Source organism: Sturnira hondurensis, unplaced genomic scaffold, assembly GCF_014824575.4.
Source record: "Sturnira hondurensis isolate 20B ecotype Veracruz unplaced genomic scaffold, ASM1482457v3 Scaffold0019216, whole genome shotgun sequence".
Classification (NCBI taxonomy): Eukaryota; Metazoa; Chordata; class Mammalia; order Chiroptera; family Phyllostomidae; genus Sturnira; species Sturnira hondurensis.
The window spans coordinates 2,664,755-2,690,387 of record NW_028091847.1 but is presented as its reverse complement, the minus strand read 5'-3'; the positions used below and the strand labels follow the sequence as shown (position 1 = coordinate 2,690,387).

The 25,633-nt window shown below is 44.1% G+C and overlaps 1 protein-coding gene, 1 long non-coding RNA gene and 2 other non-coding genes across 6 annotated transcripts in view; 3 read left to right on the top strand and 1 right to left on the bottom strand.

The window, feature by feature from the left end:
* The window catches only part of MCF2L2 (MCF.2 cell line derived transforming sequence-like 2), a 207,875-nt gene extending 203,598 nt beyond the window's left edge, over positions 1 to 4,277 (bottom strand). The window contains exon 1 of the mRNA XM_037027562.1: positions 3,285 to 4,277. Coding sequence (XP_036883457.1) covers positions 3,285 to 3,360 — 76 coding nt within the window. The 5' untranslated portion in view covers positions 3,361 to 4,277. The remainder of the gene's footprint in view (positions 1 to 3,284) is intronic.
* LOC118974195 (uncharacterized) lies at positions 1,860 to 22,228 on the top strand. 3 transcript variants are annotated; one of them, XR_005063798.1, is made up of 6 exons: positions 1,860 to 1,870; positions 14,621 to 14,630; positions 17,555 to 17,722; positions 18,083 to 18,249; positions 18,830 to 18,935; positions 19,820 to 20,319. It is a non-coding gene; the product is annotated as an uncharacterized LOC118974195 (long non-coding RNA). The 3 variants fall into 3 exon arrangements; XR_005063800.1 differs by lacking the exons at positions 1,860 to 1,870; positions 14,621 to 14,630 and adding exons at positions 14,425 to 14,604; positions 21,511 to 22,228 and having other exon boundaries at positions 19,820 to 19,975; XR_005063799.1 differs by lacking the exons at positions 1,860 to 1,870; positions 14,621 to 14,630 and adding an exon at positions 14,695 to 15,207.
* On the top strand, positions 18,989 to 19,158 carry LOC118974302 (small nucleolar RNA SNORA81). The gene has a single exon (XR_005063865.1). It is a non-coding gene; the product is annotated as a small nucleolar RNA SNORA81 (small nucleolar RNA).
* On the top strand, positions 19,496 to 19,626 carry LOC118974295 (small nucleolar RNA SNORA63). The gene has a single exon (XR_005063860.1). It is a non-coding gene; the product is annotated as a small nucleolar RNA SNORA63 (small nucleolar RNA).
* Positions 22,229 to 25,633: the final 3,405 nt, after the last annotated feature.

Sequence of the window (25,633 nt, the reverse complement as noted above, 5' to 3'; positions counted from 1 at the left end):
AAATGAGTGAATCACATCACATAAAGAAATCGAAGGTCTTAATGTGTACTTGAACAATGGGGCTTAGGAGGCAAGAGTTATCCACAGATACTTCAGAGCTGTCCTTAAAAGTATAAAAATTGCTTGGTATTGCTGAATACTCAAGGGCCAGTACAAGGCACAAAAAAACATTCATATATTCGGTAAACATTTATTCTGCATTCCCATAGAGGGAGACCCTGTTTTAGGTAACTGGGCCACATGGATAAGTGATGAGGGGTCTGGGAGCAGAGATAAGCACACAAATAATCAGCTAGCCACAATTCAAGGAAGAGTGTGAGAGGTGCCATATGAATAGAACAAAACCTACTTGGGAAGTCAGAAGTGGGGCTCATTATATCCCTCTGGCAGGATGAAAGAAAGTCCCTGAAAAAGGAAGCATTGGATTGGGCTTGTAAGGTGTGGGAAGAAATATATTAAAGGGTCATTCTAGGTGGAGGGAAAGCAGAAGAATATGTTTAGAGGTGAGAACAGATAGAGTGGAAATTATAGGGGAACAAAGCTGAAGGACTCAATAGTCCAAGTTGAACAGCCATAGGTATAGAGATACCAAGTGCTGGAAAGTCTAAAGGGTGCCAAATAGTGAGGGGCTTGTACTCCAAACTACAGAAAATGACTACGTAAGTTTCTGTAATACACAAGTACTGTGTTGCTGTGAGTTTTCACTGTTGTTGTTTTGTTTTGTTTTTATTCCTGGTATAGGTTAGAAGCAAATACAGGAGAGGCAGGGGGCTTGCACAATGGTTAGTCAGGAAGAATGAAGTCCTGATCAGCTCAGATGCAGGTAGCAGTGGGAATGGGCGTGAGGAAAGAGACCCATGAGATATTTCCTAAGCTGAATGAAGAGGACGCAGATTTGAATCAGCACATCTCTGGGATGGTGGAAAGAGCAGAAACCCCAGCTGGAGGAGAGGCTGGCTGAGGAACAGGGGTGGCCAGTGAATATGGAAGTACATTTTTTAAAAATATATAACTGAGATATAACATCCGAGTAGTATATTTTTCAAAAGTCTAAAAATGTGATAAGATTTACAAGATAAAACTTGATTGCCTGTTTCTCCTGGGACCTATTTTATTCCTTAAACCTTTTGGAAAGTTATTATTGGGTCTCACCAGAATAATGTAGTACTTTGGAGTAAAAATGGAATAGTCCGGTACGTGAAGCCAACATAGAGATCTCAACAGCTGCCATGACCTTGCCCTTTGTGCTGTGGTAGACAGAGAGGAAGATGACCCAGACACGGCAGAACTCCACAGCTATATGGTGCTTCCATATTGTTACCCTGGTGAGTGACTCCAAGCACTTTTCAACCCTTTCCCAACTCATGACCACACACCTCAAAAGCTGCTCCCCAAGGAAACTCCTGAAAAGAACAGTCAAATGCAGAGCTAATACACCCCAGCAGAAGTTCTACTGGCCACTCACTGCAACTCCCCGTGAAGGCAGGGGCTGGTGGGGCTTGAATAGGGGCTTTCTGACCCTATTCAAGAGGCAGCATTAGAGGCCCCCTCAATGAGATCCCCAAACAGAGCATCTGAAGAGCTGCCTTCTGGTCCCAAGCCTACCCCTTGTTACCCCTGAAACCATAGGCGGGATATAATAATGTATACGCCACCTATGGGGTATATACCCCACCTATTCCATAGGCTTGTGAGGTCACACAGGAGACAGAATTCTGCAAAGAGCACAGATGCCCTGGGTCAGCGGTAGTTCTTCGGAGGCAGAAACTACACTAAGGCATGTTTGTATCCTACATGGAGCTGACTATGAAAGGAGGGAGGGAGCAAGATGGGCAAAAAACTCCACAGCCTGACCCCCTCAGGCAGCCTAGTGTTAGCTGAGGAGTATTGCCCATCAGACCTTCAGGAAGATCTACATCCAGAAAAATAGGACCTTACTACTCGCCCAGGTCTACCTCCCAGCCCAGTGACCTGCCCAAGACCTTCAGTGGGACAGGGCCCAGACAGATGATCAACAATGCATCACAGTATAAACAGTGTTTTTACCCACCTTATCTTACAAGTATCCTTGGAGCTGAATAGGAAAAAATTCTTAAAATTCCTGTTTCAGCCTGAGGTTCAGTGGCTTATCCAGGGAAGGACATGAATCCAACAGGTCATACCCCTAGTCCACTACTCTCTCTCCCTATACCACAATTTCACGCACAAGCTGATATTGGGCACAGTCATCTCAGCATTCAACACATTCGAATTCTAAATGCTCTTTTATTATTTTTCTTCTTATTTCACCCTGTCTTCAGCACTATTTCACATTAACAGGGAAGGCTATTTCACAGCCTTCCCTGTTAGGATTCTGCTGACCTTTCCTCTTAGGTCAAACCAGTTTTAAAAAACCAGTTTGGCTGCCACATTTGGCCCCAGAAACATTTTTGAAAAGAGAATCATCAAAACTGGGCCTTGCCATATTGGCCATCTTCAGAAAGTATACCCCCGCAGGTGTATCACTCACCCCAGATATCATTACTGTACTGAACACACTGGACCAGGGAACTCAAAGAGCAGTGATTACTCACTAATAGCATCAAGACTTAACATATAAATACCAAGAAGGCAGCTTTAACCAATGGGCATGACACTGAGGTACAAACGTCCAGACTTTAGCAGTGAAAACTGATTTGCACTCATGGAAGGGTTTCAAAGTGAAGTGAGCAATAGAGAAAATGACCCCGAAATTCTAGTCAAACGCTTCCAAAGCCTCTCCACCTGAGTGTGTCCGGAGAAGGGGTGGGGGAAGAACCTGCATTTCACTACGTTCTCTGGTGAACTAGCCTCCAATGGTTTGGCAGAGGTTGCTGCTGGAAACAGGGGCATTCGTCCCTCCTGTTCCCTGTCTTTCCCCATTACCTGGTAAATTACGACACAGCTCCCACCCTCGCCCTGGGTCAGAAGCGGGTAATGGATCCTTAACAGCCCACTAGACCTCGGTCTAGGGCCCAGCAGAGTTGGCAACTGCCTGGTAAAACTGCCTTGGCAGCGTGCCCCACGGCCTGCCTGGGACCTACCAGACATGGGGACCGCAGGGTCGCGCGCGCCGCGCCCTGGGGATGCCTGTTACCTACAGCTCCGAGCAGCATCCAGGCGGAGATGCAGGGCAGCGCCCCACGGCCTTCCCGAGGAAGCCACTGCCCCCAGGCCGCGGATGAGAACAGGGGGAAAGCCGCCCCAGACTTCACCCGCACCCTTCATTAACAAACTCGAGAAAGGAAAAAAAAGGTTTCATTTACCGATATGAGTGGTCACTGTGGTCAGTCGTCGGGTGAGCTCTTGAGGGGCCATTTCTTCTTTTAACCAAAATGGCATTTCACACACCAAAAATCAATACATAAACAAAACAAAGCAACACAAAACTGTTTCTACCGCTGCTCTGGATGGTTTTCAAAGGGCATCTCCTCCGTAGGATGCTCCGAGCTCTGCAGTCCCTCTCTCTCTTCTGAGACGAAACGGGTCACTGTCAGCCAAGGCCAACTCTCCCGGGCCACGGGGCCAGACGATACCAGCCACCCCGTCCGGGGGATTATTTTAAAGATTAAGTCCAGCAGCTTTTCCAACGTGACGTCTGGTTTTGAGAGCCTGGTCAATGGCAGCTCTGTGGGTGAGAAAATCAAGTCGCTCCAGTCTCACCGTAACTGCGCATCAGGGCTTTCCTGGCCGAGGGAGCACCGGGGTTTCTGGATCGGAGGTCCTGGGTCGTAGGGTCTCCGGCGCGGCCTCGCAGGAGGGTTGGGATGGAGGATGGTTCTTGGTTTGCCGGCAGGGGAAGCGCAGAACCTGCGAGTGCGGAGAGTGGAGGAGAAGAGGCGGCAGAAGGACCCGCTGCTCTGAACCGCCCACTCCCCGCCCAGCAGGGCTCTCCACGCTTCCCGCCTTCGTGCCCACCTATCCCCGCCCCTGGGCGATGCTGGGGGCTGTGGGGGAGGTGCACACACGCCTCAGCACCGTCTGTTTACGTGTGAGGTAGCTGCGACCCCTTCCTAGCGGGCAGCCCACGCTCCCGCTCCCGGGAGACTCGGAGTGGAGGGAGTTGGCCAGTACCGGGGTTCTGAACGCCGACTGTGCGCCTTCTCACCTCGCCCCTCCTCCTTTCTCCCCGGGGATCTGCGGAGAAGCGGAGGTGAGAAGGGGGCTAACTGGCAGAGGGGGAGCCATCCCGCCAGGATTCGGGAAGGAGGGCTGGGTGACGGCCTGCTGGTGGTTCCCTTCTCCTGACTCGAGGCTGAGAGGCGGTTGCGGAGGGGTGGGGGCGGTTGGAGTCCCCGCCTCCTTCTTTAGGAGTTGTTCTACGCAGTTATCAGAGTCCACTGGACACACCCGCACTTGAGGCCCAGACAGGGCTGGGCACGCATGTGCGCACACACGTCTCCACCGTGTGGGCCCTTCCCTTTCTGCAGCTACCGCTTGCGCCACTGCTCCGAACGCCAGCTGCCAGGCGCATGGCCCTCCACCCTGGAAAGGTCCTGGCACAGCACCTTTGCCGTCCCTCCTCTTCTCATCAGTTCCAGGAGCGTCTTTTCCGAGCATCTAGTGGGTGGGAGACGCTCTCCCGCGGCTTTCTTAGATGGTTCCAGATACTACCTGACAGTAGGAAAGGAAGAGAAAGACTAACCCTGTTCAGCAGGGCTCTGCAGGGGAAAGCCTAAGCAAACGCAAATTCGGGCAGGTGGTCCCTCAATACTGGACAACAGGGAACCCTGAATATTCAATCACCAGAGTACTGGGACCATCCACATGCACATGTTCTGAACTAATGCCGGGAAACTCAAGTTTCCTCTTCACACGTGTTAAAAAAAAAAAAAAGAACCAAACCCCAAATACTCTGGGTCCAATTTCTAACAGTAGGCACTCGCCACTCATCTCCGGNATTCGGGCAGGTGGTCCCTCAATACTGGACAACAGGGAACCCTGAATATCCAATCGCCAGAGTACTGGGACCATCCACATGCACATGTTCTGAACTAATGCCGGGAAACTCAAGTTTCCTCTTCACACGTGTTAAAAAAAAAAAAAAGAACCAAACCCCAAATACTCTGGGTCCAATTTCTAACAGTAGGCACTCGCCACTCATCTCCGGGTTTGGGGGACATTTTAAAATTCTTTCTGTTACAACTGTGGGCTGTGGTTAATGTTATCAACAAGTTTGGGTTCTTATCTCCTGATATAAAAGATTTTAGACCAGGGACACTGATAAAAGCAAAGGCGGATTTATTGGGGCTCTGCAGAGGGCAAGAACACCGAGAGGGACCTCAGGTCCTGTCCACCGAAGGTGGGGCTTACTTTTCCTTCGGGAACACAGAAGTTGCTGGGGTTAACCAGTTAGGAAGTAGGTTAGGAGGCTTCTCCTTTTCTGGAACACAGCTATCCGGATATAGAACTCTGCTGTCCAGGTATACTTAGTGAAGCAAAGCATTCTGGGATTCAGAGAAGCACTTATTATGGGATGCACAAAGGAACTTTCCCAACCAGGTAATCTGTGGCTTGGCTTTAGATCCAAAAAACAAATTTAAAATAAGAGGGTAGTTCTCAGACCATTGCTTTATAATAACTTATTGATAACTGCCTTAGTTCTAGAGGGCTTGACCTGATGGAGTAATTTGGGGGAACATTTTATTCTACCTGTTCCAGGTAAGAGATGATGTTAGTCCACCTGCACCATGAGGTGTGTGCTGAGGTTTCTTCCTTCTAGGAGAAAGGAGGTTTAGACACCTTTCACTCTGCCTGCACAAGTGGAACGACCTTTTTGTTTGTTTTTAATAGCATCCTCCTGCAAATTATTCAGAAAGGGGTTAAAGACCCAAAGGAGTAAACAGCTCTGGATTGTGTTTCCATGATGGTTTCTGACCCTATTCAAGGGCCACGAGTATTTTTGAGGAAACAAGGGAGATGTTTCCTATTAGTAGCAGTCAGAACCCAGGTGCCCAGTCAGAGCCCATTGTAAGTTTGGGTCACTAGGAACCAGCACATTGTTAAAGAGATGATATGGAACATTCTGGACTTTGCAGATCCTCAGCTTCCTGGATTAAGCCATGCCCTTAAGGGTGAGAATCACGAAAAGAAGGGAGTGGGGAAATGAAGAGAGTAAGAGGAAGTGGGAGAAGCTTATGAATAGGAATGAAAGAAAAAAGAGATCGAAAGGAAATAAATCACACTCAGAGTGCTGCTGTTCTTTCCCACATCTGTACCTTCACAGTCTTCATAGGTTTCCATGGAGACGAATTGGCTGCATTTACAGCAAGATGTAGCAGGCAGTGGCTGTCTGCAGAAATCAATTCTGTCCCTGCATCACTGACACATGCTCTCCCAGGGCCTGGACTGCTTCGCCTTGGTCACGGGGGAAGGGGTCATTTCCGATCTCCCAGTTCCATTTCCAGTTCTGAGATCCGATAAGTGTAAAAAGAAATGAGCACATAGTTTTCAATAGTCCGCGACTCGTTCCTCCAAGTCATTCTCTCCATTGCTCTTACAAATGTGGGCGTGCTTCTGATCTTCTCTCCTTCCCCATTCTAATGCCCTCGGTGCGTCCTTTTCTCCTTCCTAATTATGATCTGTTTCCTTGCTCTAAAATATGGCAAAATTAAGGAACAAGCCAGACAGAATAGCCTGCCTCCCTCTCCAATTAATTAATTAAAAGTCACATCTATTGATTATAGATGGCCAGAGTTGTGGTAGACAGTGTCAAGTACAGCAACTACCATCACCATACAGTAAGTGGCTGCTCTATGCCCGGTATAATGGTATTTCACAAACATCATTTAAGCCTCGCAATAACCCTGTAAGGGGTTTAGTCTAATTTCACAGATGCTGCTGGTACAAGGACCAAACTGCATATTACTAATCTTACGAGGCTAGACCGTTTTCTTCTTTCAGGTAAGGATTTGCCTGGGCTGGCAAAGAGGAACCTCCTCCAAACCCTGCCAAGGTGGATTCCATCTCCCTGTTGGTGGACTATCAGCACTGGCTCTGACAATAAAGAGAAAGACAAAGGACCCACCTTGTGTGCCTCAGATGAGGGTGAGGGATGCCTGGGGCACCACTGGGGCCACCTAGTTCAGTCCAGATCAGTGGTTCTCAAACTAGCGAATCATTTGCCAGGTGGTTTTTAAAAAACAGATTCCAGGTTCCACCTCCAGAGATTTTGATCTGGTAGTGTGGGAAGGGACCTGAGAATGTGCATTTCTCACAAGTCCCAGGAATACTGATGCCACACTTTGGGCACCACAAACTTATTAAACTGGAAACCACAATGTAATATAAGTTTTACATCATACAGTAGACATACAGGTAGACATACAGACACATAATTGAAAAATTGTATGGAATAATTTTTTGCCTTACTACATGTGAAGCCCTAAAATACTTTCTATTCTATTTCATTTTTTCAAAACAATGGTCCAAATTGACTTGCACTTGGAAAGTGAGGTGTCATAGTTATGTAAGAAAACACCCTCATTCCCCTGGAAGCGCGCGAGTCTACTGGAGTCTCGAGGGATGAGATGTTACTGTCCGTACTTTCAACCGCCAATGAGAATAAATGAGGTAAATACTTAAAACATTAATAATTGTTAAATCGTGGTGGTATAGGGGTTATTTTACTATTCTACTTTTGTGCATGTTTAACATTTTTCACACTTTAAAACGTTTTTTAGAATGGTTGTTTGGACCTACTGAACTGGTGGGGAGACAGAGAGGTGACGGAGAAGGTGTCAGGAAATAGAGGATCAAGTGGGTAGAGGGGCGTGGCAGCACGTGGCAGGGCTCACCGAAAATCCCTCGAGATAAAACCCTCTGAAGGGCCTCTTTCTCCATACCTCGCTCTGCTCCGCTGCATCTTCCCCATTGACCTTGGGCTACCATACATATTGTACCTTGTTCACCTCTATAAATACCTATTCGTCTGCGAACCACACAGCTCCCAGATGAAGCCCAGAATGAGAGAATGTCCCTCAGTGAAAACTTCTTGTTTATGGAGGCTTGGGCCTCCCTCAACATTATGAGGGTACTTCTTCCTCCATTGCCATCTGGTAGGATAAGCCTCTCTGAGTTGTGAGCTCATTTGTTTTAATATGCAGACCAGACCGTGATCTTTGACTAAGAGGGTCACACCACTGGCCCCTCCTGCACAAACGACTGGATAGGTGAACCCAAGAACTGAAGTCACCTGAGCTCACACCATTCTGACAGTCATTCCACTGTCATCTTCTGTCTCCTGAACTAGCCTGAATTGCCTGTTGTCAAAGATCAGTTGATTGTATTTGTGTAGGTCTATATCTGGGCACTTTATTTTGTTCACTTGATCTTTTGTGTCTATTCTTTCACCAATCTCATGCTGCTTTGATTACTGTTTAAGAATTTCTATGGCCAGGGGGTATGTGTGGGATACTTGTATGTTTTATTAGATTTTATCAGTGTTATACTCACTTCATAAACAGAATTTGGAAGGTTTCCTTCTTTTTCTATGCTCAGGACAGACCAATAGCAATAGACTCATGTGCTCTTTAAAGTTGCTCGGTAGAATTGTTCTGTGAAATAACACAGGCTTGGCACCTTTATGCGTGGAGGCATGGGAAAAGGCGGTTCTCTATCGCCATCTGGATCTTCTATGATAACTGACTGGTCTTCTTAGAATTTCTACCTTTGGGGGGGATATTTTGATAATTTATATTTTCTTGTAATTTCATCCAGGTTTTCAAAGTGATTTTATGGAGTTGAGTAAAGTAATTCCCTGCAATTCTATTAATTATTTCAATGTCTGTTGTTATTTCCCTTTATCATTGTATATTTTGATTGTGCTTCCTGTCTTTCTTAAAGGTTGGACAACTATCCTATTACTTTTTCTTTTAAATCTTATATTTATTAGTATTCGTATCTATTTTTCAATTGATTGACTTCTTCTTTTATCCTAATTCCTTTCTTTTGCTTTCTGTAGGATGACTTTGTTAATTGCTTTCTTACTTAGAAATTAGAGGTTTCTAATTGGGTGGATATTTAATTTGCTTTGCATTTTCTTTTCAGCACTGATTTTGAGTATCCCACAGAGACTAAGATGCATGCTTTACCTATTTTTATTTTTAAAATATGTATTCTGGGACCTCCTGTTTCCAGTTGAGCAAAAAAAAATAATAAAATTAAATTAAAAGCTTGGAAGTCGCCACTCCATTCTAACAAGAAAAAAGCTGAAAATTGAAGAATCAATAACTCTTCTTAGCTTCATAAGAGACATTAGGTCACAGCGCAAACCACTGCCCCCAAGTTAGAGAGGATAACAGGCAAATACAGAGAATCACAATTACGAAAGCCCACATGCAGCGCTCTCTGCAGGAACCAGTGCTAGGGTAGGGAAACCAGAACTGTAATTGATGGCTTAATGGAAGCTCAGTGTGGAAAAATCAAAGAAAAGCTGCAAGGGGACTCAGTCATAGGGAGGGGGGCCACTTATGAATTTTACCTCCACAAGCTCTACCAGGTCCTCATAGTGAAGACCAGTTCTAATGCAAGTTCAATCAAAATCCTAACAAATTGTTTTGTGAATATTTAAAAAAAACTGATTCTCAAGTTTATATGGAGAGACAAAATACCAAGAACAGCCAACACACAATAAATTGAAAAAGAACAAAGTTTGTCGACCAATACTACCCAGCTTCAAGATTTACTATAGCCCTGACCAGTGTGGCTCAGTTGGTTGGGCCTCATCCCACAAAGCAAAAGGTTTCTTGCTGGAACCCCAGTCAGGGCACCTGCCTGGGTTGCAGGTTCAGTCCCCAGTAGGGGTGCATATGAGAAGCAACTGATTGATGGTCCTCTCTCACATTGATGTTTTTCTCCCTCTCTTTCTCCCTCCCTCTCTCTCTAAAAATAAATAAATAAAAACTTTTCTTTTAAAAAAGATATACTGTAAAGTCACAGTAATCAAGACTGTGGTATTGACAACTGAGTAGATAGATAGATCAGCTGAAAAGCATAGATATCCCATAGATAGACTCACATAAATATAGATCACTTTGCCAACAGATCATTGACAAAGGAGCAAAAGCAATACAATGGAGCAAAGATTGTTTTTTCAACAAATGATGCTGGAACAACTGGACACCCACAAGTGAAAAAAAGAAAAAAGAATCTAGACACAGACCTTACACTCTTTACAAAAATTAACTCAAAATGGACCACATGCCTAAATGTAAAATACAAAATTATAAGAAAACATAAGAGACACTTCCAGCCAAGATGGCAACATAAGCAGACATGCTCACCACTTTGCACAACCACATCAAAATTACAACTAAAATATAGAACAACCATTACTCAGAAGCATCAGAAATTGAGTTGGATGGAAGTATGACAACTATGAAATTAAACCACATCCATTGAGACTGGTAAGAGGAAAGGAGATGCAAAATGGGTAAGTCTCTCACTCATAATTGGTGTATAAAAATTCCAGAAGGGTATTTCAGGAATGAGGAATCCAGCCCCATATCGGGCCCCCATGTCAAGGTTCCAGTCCAGGAAGATAAGTTCCCATAACTTCTGGCTGCAAAAACCGACAGGGATTGAGTCAGTGGAATAAACTTCTGGAGACCCAAGCAGTTCCTCTTAAAGAACCCACACATGGACTCACCCACTAAACTCACTTCCTCTGAGCTCCAGCACCAGGATAGCAGCTTGAAAGGCACCAGTGGTATATATGGAGATACTAAAATATCTGGCACGAGGTGAGCAGAGGCCATTGTCCCCTGCTCTAAAATCCCACCTACAGAGCTGTCACGCAAGTGCCGTACCTGAGACTCCATCAACCTGGATAACACTGTTTAACCCACCTTGGAAATCCCCAGACTCTGCAGACCCAACTAATGGGCCCACCCAAGCTGCTTTTCCATATGAATAGTTAATCTTGGCTCATGCATCACAACTTCCTAAATCTTCTCAAACAAGCAAAAGCTGGTCTCAGTGAGCCTCAGGCACCGCACTAGCAGCAGCTAGCTTTGATTCACAGCTTGGGTTCACCTGGGAATCTCCAAGCCATCTCAGATTGCTTTATAGCTCAGGCAGGGCAGCCCCAAGCAAAACACAGGTGGAGGCTGACCTTGGCCTGCACCACCCAGGAAACCCCAGGGCCAGCACACCCAGTGGGCAGCTATAGACTACATGGGAGCACCACAAGGCTGCCCCCGCAGGGTGGAGGGTGATCCTCCATGCAGGGTGGAGGTTGGTGTGTAATTGGTCACACCCAGTCCTTGAAACTGATTGACCTGGGTAAATTCCTCCCATTGATCTGCCAACAGCAACCAAGGCTCAACTAAAGGAGGGTGTACTCAACCGACGCAAAGTGTGCACCTTAAATACCTAGCTTAAGTGGTTGGGTAGGGTGTGCCACTGGACCCTACAAGACACCTACTACATTAGGCCACGCTACCAAGGCACAGAGTCAAAGTAGCTCTACCTAATACACAGAAATAAACACAAGGAGGCTGCTAAAATGAGGAGAAAGAAACAGGGCCCAAATGAAAGTACAGATCAAAACTCCAGAAAAGAGCTAAATGAAATGGAGATAATTGATCTATCAGATGCAGAGTTCAAAACACTATAAGTATGCTCAAGGAATTTAGTGAGGACCTCAGCAGCATAAAAAAAATCCAACCAGAAATGAACAATACACTGATTAAAGTAAAGAACAATTTGCAAAGAAACAACAGTAGAGTGGATGAAGCTGAGAATCAAATCCATGATGTCTAATGCAAGGAAGCAAAAAACAACAAATCAGAACAAGAAGAAAAACTAATCCAAAAACATGGGGATAGAATAAATAGCCTCTGGGACAGAGGCTACTGTCCTACTGTTGAAGGGCAGATAAAGAGTTTCCCAAAGAAGAAAAAACTGAAGCAGTTCATCATCACCAAATCATTATTATATGAAATGTTAAGGGACATATTTAAGAAAAGAAGGAAGATCGAAACTATGAATAATAAAATGACAATAAATACAAATCTATCAACAACTGAATCTAAAAAACAAACTAAGCCAACAAGAAGAACAGAGACGGAATCGTGGATACAGAGAGCATTTTGATGGTTGCCAGATGGGAGGGGGTGTGGGGGAATTGATGAAGAGCTGAGGTGATTAAGAAGTACAAATAGGTAGTGACAGAATGGCCACGGAGATGTAAAGTACAGTATAGGAAATGGAGTAGCCAAAGAACTTATACTCATGACCCACGGACATGAACAACAGTGGGGAGATTGCCTGATGGAGTGTGGGTGCTGGGTGGAGGGGAACAAAGAGGGGGAAATCAGGATAACTGTAATAGCATAATCAATAAAATATAACTTAAAAAAAAGACAAAATAAGAGAAAATCTAGATTACCTAGGGTTTGATGAAGTCTGTCTAGATACTGCACCAAAGGCATGGCCCATGAAAGACAGAATTGGTGAGTTGGATTTCATTAAAAGAAAGGTTTTCTGCTCTGTGTGGACACTACCAAGAGAATAAAAAGAGAAGCTTCAGACTGGGAGAAATTATTTACAACAGATATATCTGCTAAAGGACTGTTATCTAAAATATAAAAAGAACTCATAAAACTCAACCGAAGGGCCCTGGCCCCATAGCTCACTTGGTTATAGTGCTATCCTGATGTGCCAGGGTTTCAGATCCCATCCCCAGGCAGAGAACACACAGGCATCAACCTGTGAATGCATAAAAACATGGAAAAACAAATCAATGTTTCCCTCTCTTCCTCTCTCTCTAAAAATCAGTGGATAAATTTTTTTAAAAAACCTCAACAGTAAAAGAACAAACAAGCTGATTATAAAAATGACCCAAAGACCTTACCTTACACATCAGCAAAGAAGATGGCAACTGAACACATGAGAAGATGTTCCATATCACACATCATCAGGGAACTTGTGAACTAAAATACTGACAAACACTGCACACTTGCTCTAGAATAGCCAAAATCCTAAACACTGATAACACCAAATGCTGGTAAGGATGTGGAACAACAGGAATTCTCACTCATTGCTGGTGGGAATGCAAAATGATACAGACACTTTGGAAGAGAATTTGGACAATTTTTCACAAAAGTAAACACACTCTTACCATGTGATTAAAAAATTGTGCTCCTTGATATTATGTCCACACAAAAACCTGCGCATTGGTATTTGTAGGAGTTTTATTCATAAGTGCCAAAACTTGGAAACAACCAAGATGTCTTTCAGTAAGTGAATGAGTAGATAAACTGTGGTACATCCAGACAGTGGAGTAGTATTCAGCATTAGAAATAAGCTATCAAGTCATGAAAAAACAGGGAAGAAGCTTAAATGCATAAATATTAAGTGAAAGAAGACAATCTGAAATAGCTGTTTCCTACTATGTGACATTTGGAAATGGTAAAACTATGGACACAGTAAAAAGATTGCTGGTTGCCAGGAGTTACAAGTAGGGAGGAAGGAACAGGTGGTCTGTCTATGAAGGCTCATTCACTATAACAAATGCACCACTCTGGTGGGGGACGTGCATGATGGGGGAGGCTGTGCATATGTGGTGGCAAGCAGTGCATGGAAAATCTCTGTATCTTCTGCTCAATTTTGCTGTGAACCTAAAACTGCTATAAAAAATAAAGTCCACCAACTTGCAACCCAAAGTTGAATAAGTTCTGGAGATCTAATGCACTGCACAATGGTTATAGCCAACAATACTACGTTATATAATTCAAGATTGCTAACAGGCTAGATCTTAAATATCATTACCACAAAAAATAATAATGTGATGCAATAGAGGTGTTAGCTATGGCTATGATGATAATCTAATGCAATACATAAATGTATCAAATCAACCCATTGTATAGACACGTCTTAAACTTACACAATGTTATATACCAATTTTAACATATAAACACTTGTCAATTACATCTTAATTTTTTAAAAAGCATTATAGAAAAAAATAAGTCCTAAAATTCCGTAATTTTGATTTCAAGATGATTAAGGAGAGAATTTTTTTTAGTGTTTTCACATTCTAGAAAACAAATGTTTGCATTTTCCTTATCCCACACTTGTTTAAATCTGCCTACAGCTACCCTCTGTCCTTAGAATGCTCTAAAGATTAAAGGTCATGAGGGTTCCTAGCCCTGGAGCGCAAGAGAGAAAAGGAACCATCCGACCACAGGAGGACAGACGGACCTCGCTCCCGCTTTCCCACTGAGGCTGAGGACAAAGCAAACCCCTCCAGTAAGAGCCCAGCCCAAGGGGCGGGGGAAGCACGCAGTCCGATTGGCCGATCGCCGCAAAACCCTGCTCTGTTCTCTGATTGGTTTGCGCAGTGACGCGCCCTCCCGAATGCCCCTCTCGGATTGGGCTATTTCTTGGTTCGGACTAGACGGTGGCCAGAGGAGGACAAGAGATTTCTGTCTGGGATGGAGAGACGGTTTGGGGAGGCTTCTGAGCCACACATCTGCAAGGGGCCAGGCTTCAGGGAAATGACGGAGGCTTGTGTGATGTCCTGCTGCTGGTGGCGGCGGAGAAGAACCGGCGGCAGCGAGTCCGGAGCCTGCTGCGGCCGCCGAGGTAAAGGCGGGGCGAGGGGCGGGGCGGTGCGTTCGGCCCCCCGGGACGGTGAGAGCTGCTACTGGAGGGTCTGCGGGACGGTGGTGGAGAGGGAAGAAGCTACGCGTCAGGAAATTCTGCTTTCATTCCGCCTCCGGGAGGGAGTCCTCCTACAACCACCCTCCCCCTTCTTCCCTTGCCGTTTGCCTCAGTTTCTCCCTTCACGAGGTGGGGGAACGGCGCTGGGCCTGCCAGCCTTTCCAGCCTTTCTGCGCCCCTCGCCGCGTGAGCGAAAATAAGGTTGCTAGACTTGGCGATGAAAATACAAGATGCTAGTTAATGTAAATTTCAGATAAACGACAAATAATCTTTTAATAGAACTATGTCCCCAACATAAGATAAAATTAAAATGTAAAACATAATGATATAAAATATCTGACATTATTTGTTATTTGTCTGAAATTTAACTGTCTTTTGTCTGGCAGCCCCAGTCAGCAATAACACGCATACGCCTCCTAACCATTTACAGTGTGCGTTTGCAGGGCGCTCCCTGTGTGCGGACTGGTGCTAATCGATGTTATGATTTTAACGAAAGGCACTTACTTGCCCTTCCGTACAGAACTGGTGAGTAATGGGCCCAGGACGCCTTAAAAGCGTTTCAGTTCTGCTGTTCTTCACCAGGTGTGCAGTTCAAAGACTCCTGGGGAATTCTTTCTTCTTGTGGGAGCGAATCTAGTTAACAGAAGCAGATTTATCTTTCAGAAGGGCTGGACAGTTGCTTTATGTTCAAGTTCCCCACTGTGGCATTTATATTATATATTGGGAAAGAAATAACCGCATCAAAGGGTCGAAGAATATTTATTTACTCTATGATGTTGGAAGTTTATTTTATATATTATATCACAATGCCATGTCATTTGGTTTTGATGCAATTGCAGGTTTTATTCACATGCATTGCAGGAGATCCATACATCGCTGTAAAGGTAGGATTAAAGCAGTATAGTGTGTAGTGTAAGAGCTCACATTCTGGAGTGAGATACACCTGGATTCATAGCTCAGCTCCATCCCTTGAATGGCAGCGGGCAAGTTACATAATCTCTCTGGGCCTCAGTTACCTGTTCTTTAAAGTGTGGATGATGATAATTGTCCACTTCATGGGATTGTTGTATTCAATCCTCATCAAGTGTCTGGGGACATTGAAAGTACCTAATTAGTTTTAGCTGTTATTAGCCATTATAATTTGACTTTTAATAAGTGTGATTCTTAGGCATAAATCATTAAATAATTACTAAGTTTTTAAATTTTAAGTTGGAAAAAGCCAAGCAATTAAGAATGTTATGGATATCTTGAATTTCAGTAAAAAGAAACATACTGTTCGATAATAATTAAAGCATAATGATTTTACCAAATCAAATATCTATCAGCTGGGCTAATATAATAAAATATTTGCATATCTGTACTATTCATTGCTGTACATGTATAATTTTATGTCTTTTCATTTTTATTATGTTATATATAAACAGGAAGAAATATGGCCAGCATCAAAAATGACTACAGGGTATGGTTAAAGTCAGAAAATGGGTTTACAGTCAGTGGCTGTTTCTAGTGAGGGAGACAGTATGTTTTATTCTTTTTTTAAAAATATTTTTTTTATTTATTTTTAGAGGAATCTAAACAAAGTTTGGGCTTGTACAGTAAATTAGTAAAGAAGTAACAGGATTGGTTTATGGAAGCTGTTCGGCCCTGGATTCCTCACTCAGGTGGTGAGGGTGACCTTTTTAGCTGCTCTGCAGCAAGGGGGGTGCCTTTAGCTGCAGAGATTTATCTCCTGCTTTCAAGGCCACAGGCGAGGATCAGTGGGTCCTTCTTTCACCAGCCGCTTGTCAAGTAACTTTAATTCAAAGTAATCAATATGCCACTGTGGGATAGTTTGGGGTGGCCTGCTGTGGGCCCCAACACTGTTATCAAAGTTCACTGCTGTATTTTCTTTTTTTTTAAGATTTTATTTATTTATTTATCTTAGAGGGTAAGGAGAGAGGGAGAGAAACATCAATGTATGGTTGCCTTTCATGCGTCCCCTGCTGGAGGCCCGCCAGCAGGGAACCAGCCTGCAACCCAGGCATGTGCCCTGACTGGGAATCAAACCGAGATCCTCTGGTTCGCAGGCCCGCGCTCAATCCACTGAGCTACAGTAGCCAGGGCTGTCTTTTCTTTTAATCAAACTTTTCTTAACTGTAGGCTTTATTATGATCAAGGCTGTATAAGTCACATTTTCCTGTTGAAAAGGTACTTATTTTTAAAGTAAATCATAATCAGCAAATACATGTCAGAACAATTTACCTTGAGCTGTAAAAACAGAGCTTGTTTTACTACTTACATGTCTTACACACAGAAGAAGAATAAAGGATATGTTTGTTTTGGCTCTTTAATTATCTAACTAGTGTCGCTAAGAAACTGAGGATCCCAGGTCTGCAAAGGCACAAAAATCTAATTAAAAATGAGACACTTAGGCCTGGCTGGTGGCTCAACTGGTTGGAGTGTCCTTCTGTACAGCAAAAGGTTGCAGGTTCGATCTCAGGTCCGGGCACATGCCACGTTGTGGGTGTGGTCCCCAGCCTGCACACACTGAGAGGCTACCAATCAGTGTTCCTCTCTCTCTCTCTCTCTCTCTCTCTCTCCCTCTCCCTCTCCCTCTCCCTCTCCCTCTCCCTTCCTGGCTCTCTACAATCAATAAGCATATTCTCAAGTGAGGAGTTTTTTAAAAATGAGACACTTAAAAGGATTTTACGATGAAGCAGCTTGATTAATTATAAACTTAGTAGTGATTCTATGTTGTGCTGGGTAAAAGCTGTTTGCAGACCAGAATTGTAAACTAAATATGAACAGTTCAGCATTTGACCTTGTGCTTCAGAAGTCATTTGATAGAGCCTTTATTTCTACCACATAATAATCTAAAGCTTTTGACTTTTAGATTCAAAAGGTGATTCTGGCACTTGAATACTATCTGGAAGCGACTTGCCGTGCGGGCTTTGTGGAATCAGTGTCCAAAGTGAAATGCAAAAAAATGCAGACTGTTGCAGCACGTACTGGTTGTCGGCACTCCAGGAAGAACAAGAGGTGTTCAGTAAAAGATATCTTTGTAAGTATTACCATGTTTTTCCTAAAGCATTTCTTAACCAGTGATTTGTGGGTTATAGGAAAAGAATAATTAGCATAATTGCTTAAGCCAGTTGCCATGCATCAATATCTAGAGGTAATACAAAGATTTCTCTTTAATAGACTTTGTTTTTAGAGTGATTTTAGGTTTACAGACAAATTGAGAAGATGGTACAGAGAGTTCCCATATGTCTTGCACCTGGTTTTGCATATTAGTAACATCTAATATTAGTATGGTACATTATTAAAATGAATGGACCAATATCAATACATTATTATGAACTGAAGTTCCAAGTTTATTCAGATTTCCTTAGTTTTCACCTAATGTCTTCTTCTGTTGCAGGAGCCCACCCAGGTTACCACACCACATTTAATTGTCAGGTCTCCCCTTGGCTGTGGCACTTGGTCAGATTTTCTTTGTTCACGATGACCATGGCAGTTTTGAGGAGCATTGGTCCTGTTTTTTGCGGAAAGCCTCAGTATCGACATTTGTCTGAGGTTTTTTTGAAGGTTAGACTGGTGTTAGGCCTTTTTGGGGAGGAGGACCACAGGGGTAAAGTGCCACTTGCTCATTATATCAAGGTTTGGACTGTTGACATTGACCTTGACCACCTGACTGAAGTAGTAGTTAAGAGGTGTCTCCAGTGTGAAGTTCCCCTTCTCCCTCCAGTTCCACACCACAGTCTTTGGGAAGAAGTCTCTACGTACAACCCACACTTAAGTAAGACTTTTTAAAAAATTTTTTTCCAAAGTGGATCAAGGTGCTTGTTTTGGATGAAGCAAATAAATATGTGGAGCAAAGGAATTAAGGCTCAAGTCCACAAGATATACCAGAAATTAATGCAAGTATTCATGAGCAACATGATTTTCCCATTGCCGGCAGGTCGGGCTAACTGTCACGATGTGGCTGTGCAGTGCTACATTGTCCTTTCCCCTGCCCAGAGCAAGTGTCTCCTGCAATCTCTGTCTGGCTCACTCCCGTAGCAAGACAGGGACGCTTGGTCTCAGACATTATTTCTTCAAGTATCATCATGAAAACTGCGGTATCTGCTTGATTGATGTATCAACATAGTCACTGTCTCTTTTCCAGGTTGTATTGCTTTCTGCCTGATTCCGGTCGAGCTGCTGCTGGTCGTCCATTCATGAGATCCCTTTCAAACTCTGGTGAAGAAGGAAGAATAGGCCCTTGAAAGAGGGTAATGTTTTTCTATTTGATATACCTAAAATTATAGCCAGGATTTTATTTTTAACCTCCTTTTTTAAGCTCTGTGTCAAAATAGCAGAACCTAGTATGTCTAAGTATTTGTGATAGCTAACAGAGCAAACACGAGAAGAAAACTACTCCAGGTAGTAGAAAAAAATAAGATGAACCTCTTTTTTAGTCCAGGGTACTTTATTCTAAGATTTAATACAATAAAATAGCTGCCCTTGGGCAGAACTAATAGAATGAATTTCTAACTGGTCTCTTCCAGTGGTAAAGATGAAAGTTAGAAATCAAATGACTGTTAACTGCAACTCTGATGTGTATTAACATTTTCCTCTCTGAAATACTGTAGGGAAGGAGATTGCATGTTCCTTGTGATGTATGAGAGATCAGCACGTGCATAGGCTGATCTTTTTTGGAACACAAGGCAAAAAGCTAGATTGGCTTCTGGGAAAAATACGTGACAAGAATTTCAATTTCTAATGTGATAAGAGTGGCTTTTCCCCAGTAATTAAGACATTGTTACTATGTCATTATTTCCTTAATACACTAAAGCAGGGTCTAGTTACAATGCAGCTGTGAGGTGCTGCGTTGTTTTTGCCCGTGCTCAAAACAGAACTGTGTCCTTTCTGGCCCTGCCGGCCGTGGTGCTATAGCCGGCAGGGATGCAGGGTCTCATACACAGTTACCAGTTTAAACACCAAGTTGGCCAGTGACTCGAGCACTATGTCTGTTACTACTGAGATATTTTGCAGATGCTGACAGACAGAGACATTATTAAGAGGGAATTCAAATAAGGGACAAACCATATTTTCATTATTGTGATTGATCGGAAGTTCAGCTCCTTATTTAATTATAATATTTATCTTCCAAAAGCTGATTTTGAGAAGATTTTTAAGTCGCCTTTGTCAGCTCAAGCAATGGGGGAGGAGGATAAAGACCACACTCCACAGTGAGCCATGTGCTGTCTATGAAGTTCATTACCATTTTGTGGCCCAGAAGAGTGTGCAGCAGTTGATTTTGAATCAGGATGTGAGTATATGCTATTGTATCTCAGGCTCATGGCTTTCGTGTATAACCAGTGTCTGTGGTTATAAACTGTGATCTGCCCACTACTTGTGAAAACTATATTCATAGTTGAGTATTTATCATCTTCATTGAATTACTTGCTTTTATTCCTGTGAATTAAAGTCATGTATTGCTTTTCAGGTGTGTTTTTGTCAGCTAGACAACCATGAAAATCAGGTAAATGAATCAGAAAAATAATCTTATAACCTAGTAATATGATGAGACGTATTTAAAGTGTACTTGGGAAGATTTATGGTTGGTCAGAACACAGCGTGAAAGTAAATGTGAAATGAAAAGTCGAGATTATGGACTTTATACAGTTGCTCTTTAAAGGAAAAATCAATATTGCTGTTAGTTCTGGTTGTCTTAACTTGAATGAGTCTTTTTTTTTCGGTCATGTTGCCCAAATCTCGTGCTTTCTTGGTGATTCCTCCGTAACTGGGGTTTTCTCAACGTTTTCTGGCAGCGGTTTTTATTGACTGTGGTGCAGACAGAGTGGCTTTATCATTAAGTAAATTGAATGATGTCTTGCTACCAATGTAAAAATGATTTTGTTTAAAAAATATAATAGCTGGAAAGAATAGGAGACAAGGAGGTGCCCAGAAATGGCACTGGCCTGACTGAGGACCTAGACTCACAGGGGAGACAGCGTGAAGTTTGGATACAGAGTCGGTGTTTCTGTATTTGATTTCCTCTTGTCCTGGTTCTTTGATATTTTAAGTTGCTCCAGCCAAGACATCTTTGATTTGTTGGATTATATGTGTTGGGGATAAACATATTTCAGTCATTTGTGTTATAGTCTGTGAGGTGATCAGAAAACAGTGATACATATGGGTTACCACAGAGAAAGGAGGTCCCGGCCCCCTTATACTGGAAAAGACGTGAGTCCAGGGTCAAGTCTGTGCAATAGAACGCCCTGCAGTGACGGAGACACTCTCTGTCGTGCTGCCTGGCACCGCGGCGACAGGCCGCATGTGGCTGCTGGGATGTGATTAGGGTGACTGAGGCCTGAATTTTCTATTTCATTTAATTTTAACTTAAACTTGAATAGCCACTTGTGACTAGTGACTGTTGTTGTGGACAGCGCAGTCTAAGTAACAGTTAACTTTCCAGAGTGTCCACTTGCAGTTTGTAATTCCACGTGTGCATGAAAATAGACCACGCAACTGTCCTTTTGGTTTCGTCCCCGGTGCTTACGTCCATCCCAGGCTGCCAGCTGTGCTTGGCCCGCTTTGGCATGGGATTTCATCTCATCGCTCAAGATGCCTGATAGAACCCGCCTTACAGCCGGATGAATTCCTTTGCACTGATGACAAAAGAAGTATTTTCTTGTAGACATTGTGATTAGCATCCAGTGCTCCAGTTCCACGTCCGCTATGTATAATCTTAGCAAGTAAACAGCCACTGATGGTTGACAGGTTGACAGGTAGCTCATATTGTTATAGTTGGTGTGGTATTTGGCAAGTAATATTCTGATGACTGATTTTCCTTCTGTTCAGAACTGGCTGCAGGAGGAACATTTGGGAGGAAAGCTGTGGCCGCCAGCGTCGAAGAACTCAAGGGGATTCCTCTCGACACTGAGACTTCCCGCCACGCTGCAGGGAAGGGAGTCTCAGTGAAGGCGGCCGATCCACCCTGGGATTCCTGGGGTGAGGCCGTTTCTAATGCAGTGCTCGCTGTTGCCGAACAGGCCGTCACACGTACATCATATTTCTTTCTTTGGGAATATTTGCGCCTTGCCTCAATGTTGATAACGGATCAGAAATACGGGTTTTGATAGAAGACGACTTTAATCGTGAGCTCTGTGAGGAAAGTCATTGGGTCTGTCCTCTTTCAACTTACACTGTCGGGTTGTGTGTGAAAGATGAGGTTGTAAAGTCTTTCCTAGAAATTTATCTCTAGTTCTACAAAATGGTTATATTGAGTGGTTTCTATCAGTTAATAATGTACTTGTGGACTGAAAGATATGTGCTACATAAAAGCAGCTAATTACATTCAACGAGTATCTCTACCTTTCTTGTGTTGGTCATCAGACTGGACAGAACAAACTTTAAATGAATTTGTAAAGAAAATACTTGAATTCATTTTGTTTGGTACTGTGTTTTTATTCAGTAAAGCATTCTGTTAGTGGTAAGCATGCAGTGGAGCCTTTGGCTAAGCACCAATGATTATATCCTAGTCTTAAATACAGAAAAACTTCCATATTACCAGTATATATTGAATGTTCAGTAAATTACAATAAAATATATTTTCCTTTAAAGTTGTTTGGTCCCTATTCCTTACCATTTGTGCTTTTTGCCATAACTGCATATTTTCAAAGGAAGAAGATAAAACAGCACTCTATAGTAAATATTTTATTGTAGTTATAAAATTACACACAAAGAATACAAGTGTGGCTTTTCATGAAAAGGTTTCATAGTCCCAAGCTGGCCACTGTGCGCCAGCAGCAGAGACCGCCCAGCGGCAGGCGTGCGGCAGCCGTGCTGTCTGCTGCACGCGCTGTCTGCTCCGAGGAGGAGGAAGCGCTAGAAGGCAAACCTCTGCCTCCCCTGGAGTGGCAGGCACTCCTGGTGTGTGCAAAGCAGCTACTTAACATCCGAGTCGTCTGGGTTTTCTTAAAAGATTTACTTATTTATTTGTTTATTTTTAGAGAGAGGGGAAGGGAAGGAGAAAGAGAGGGAGGGAAACATCAATGTGTGGTTACCTTTTTCATGTCCCCCTACTGGGGACCTGGCCGTGACCCAGGCATGTGCCCTGACTCGGAATGGAACCAGCGACCCTTTGCTTCACAGTCGAGTGCTCAATCCACTGAGCCACACCAGCCAGGGCCGAGTTGTCTGTTAATAAACTAATCAGCAAAACTATGTTTCCATAATAATAACATGGAGTTGCTGTAATAGGCTTATTATGGAAGAATTGACATGGAGTATAATCCTTGTTTTTTCCTGCTCACAAATCGCCTATTTAGCAACCTTTGTCTTGACCACAGCTTATTTGTCAGAATCACTGACAGGCAGTAAATGTTTCACTAGTTGTTTCGATTCATATCACCTAGAAAAAATTATGGTAATGAATTTCTAGGTGTGAGCACCCCCCTTTATCTCTCGAGTCTGAGTACCGATGCTCACCACTCTCTTCCCCGTAAAACTGCTACTGTGCCAAATAGAACAAATGCTGGAATCCTTGGAAGTATCCGATCAATTGAAAGTCATCCCCATCTCCAGTAAGTAAGTGTGCCAAAGGAGATCTTCAAGAATGAAACACAGGATGGCACCTACCCCGATGCCCATTCCCAGCAAAGACTGGAGGCGGTGGAGAGAACTGCGTAAAGATGAGACAACAACGAACAAGCATCTTTTGTGTTGTGTTAGGAAAAGGTAACAGAATCTGCTAGGAGGCCTTCCCCGCCCTGTTTAATGATGCAGATTTTGTAATATTTAGGGTCAAGGCTGCCCATTATCTCTGTCCAAGAGCACCTAGGACCCTTACACTCGGCAGCATTAGGCACTGCCTCCCCCTCCACAGTTCCCTCCCAGGCCCCACCCCCACTTCCCTCCTCTGTGTGTGGCCTTCTGCTGTCCTCTCCACCCTCAGGCCCCTGGGTGCTCCCCAAAGCATCAGACCAGCAACCCCCTGGTGGCTCTAATAATCATTGGCACTTCAGTCGATATGTTACCGTCTTGCCCCAGCGGTGTTCATCTCATTACCATGAACCTCCCTTTCCTATCTAGACTTGGGCAATGGCCTCCAAACTGCTTCCCAGCCCCCGGTTTTGCTTCATGCAATCCATTTACCACTCAGATCACAGGGTGGTCTCATAAAAATATAAGTTAATCAGGGGCTTTCCTTTCAGCCTCAGATTCCCCACCTTCGGTGTCACAGCTAAAAAGTCATCACTAAACCCAAGGTGATTGAGATTCATTATTATTTTTTTTGCGTGTGGATGTCCAATTGTTGCAGCACCGTGTGTTGAAAAGACTATCTTTCCTTCGTTGTGTTGTCTTTGCTGTGTTGTCTAAGAGCAGATAAATACAGCTGACTGTACTTACCTGTTTCTAGGCTCTTGTAAGGGAAACTCTGTTTTTCTCCTCTACGCACAGAATTCTGCTCAGACTGCTTCCCTCCTGGCACTTCTGGTCATTAAACGCTGGGGGTTCCCCCACATGAAGCGACTCTGTCACACCAGCTGGGTGTCCCACAGCTTCACTTGGTTCTGGCACGAGCCTGGAGACGGCGTCAGACCCCCCGGGTTGAGGCGTCAGCCCCGAACGCCTGCCCCTTTCTCACACGCTGAAGGTGCCAAATGCAACTCCACGTTGTTACTTACGCTTCTGACTGGCTGTGTGCTAGGGAGTCCCATACCACCTTCCCGGGTTCTATTGATTTTCTAGGGTGGCTCACGGAACTCAGGAAAACATTTTACTTACCAGAGAAGCAGTCTCGTATACAGAGAGAGAGCTCAAGAATCTCCAATGGAAGAGCAGGCTAGGGCAATGCATGGCAGGGGCGGGGGGGATGGGTAAGGCACGTGGAGCCTCCATGCCCCTTGGTTGCACTACTCACCCAGCACATCCACAAACTCACCAAACCAGAACTCTTCAAACCCTGCACTTTTGAGTTTTCATGGAGGCTTCTTTGTGGAGGCATGATTGATTACACCATTGGTCATGGATGTAAATTCCACCCTCAGCCCCTCTCCCATCCCACCCATCCCTGGAGGTGAAGGGTGGGGCTGAAGGCTCTAACTCTCCAGTAAGGTTGGTTCCCCTTAGATGGGGAACCAAAGGGCATCTCAGGTGTGGTTGCAGAGGGTCACCCTCCCCAGTTTAGTGTAGTTAGGAAGTTTGAAAACAAAAACCTTCCATCCAGACCAGCTAGAACCATTTAACCACCATTTACATCAGTCAGAACTAAACTGCAGGGGTGGTACTGAGCAGATGAATGAAGATTTGGGGAAGGTAAACTACCCTTTTATAGTCCCCACCTTCTCCTTTACAACAAAAGAACACCTGGACTCCTCCAAGTGGAACATAGTCCTAGGTGGCCTTTCCCCATGATCTAAATTCATTAATTAAAAGTAAACAACGTTGCCCCCAACTCCAGCTTTGCCAATGGAGACCACACACAGGCCACTGACGCCCACTTTTCTGATTTGCACACAGTCTTACAGCTTCTCAAAAGCACATCTTCTGGCTTCTGTATTCCAACTGTTGGGGAGGGGACTGGGCAGAAGCCCGCAGACCTGCCCAACCTGGAGAAAGAAAATGCTGGGCCTCGCAGAAAACAAAGCCATCCCAACGATGCTTGCAAAGCTCATCATGTCCACAGCAGAATGCTGTGGGTGCAGCTTCCTTTGTGAGCCTGCAGCTCTGATCAGTGACCAGTCAACAGGCTGGACACCCCAGGGCTACCCCACTGGGGGACAGATTTATTGTGTAACCTCGGGCACCCCTCACTGTGCTCTGATTTGGTGACTTCATCTGCAAATCGGAGTGAATTTCAATGTCTTTCAATTCATTCATTCCCTTAATGAGGGGACATAGAAATTACAGAGGACTCAGAGTCTGCTGAAGATAGGAAACAGGAAAGTCTGGGGGAGGGAACAGCACAGAGAACTGCTTA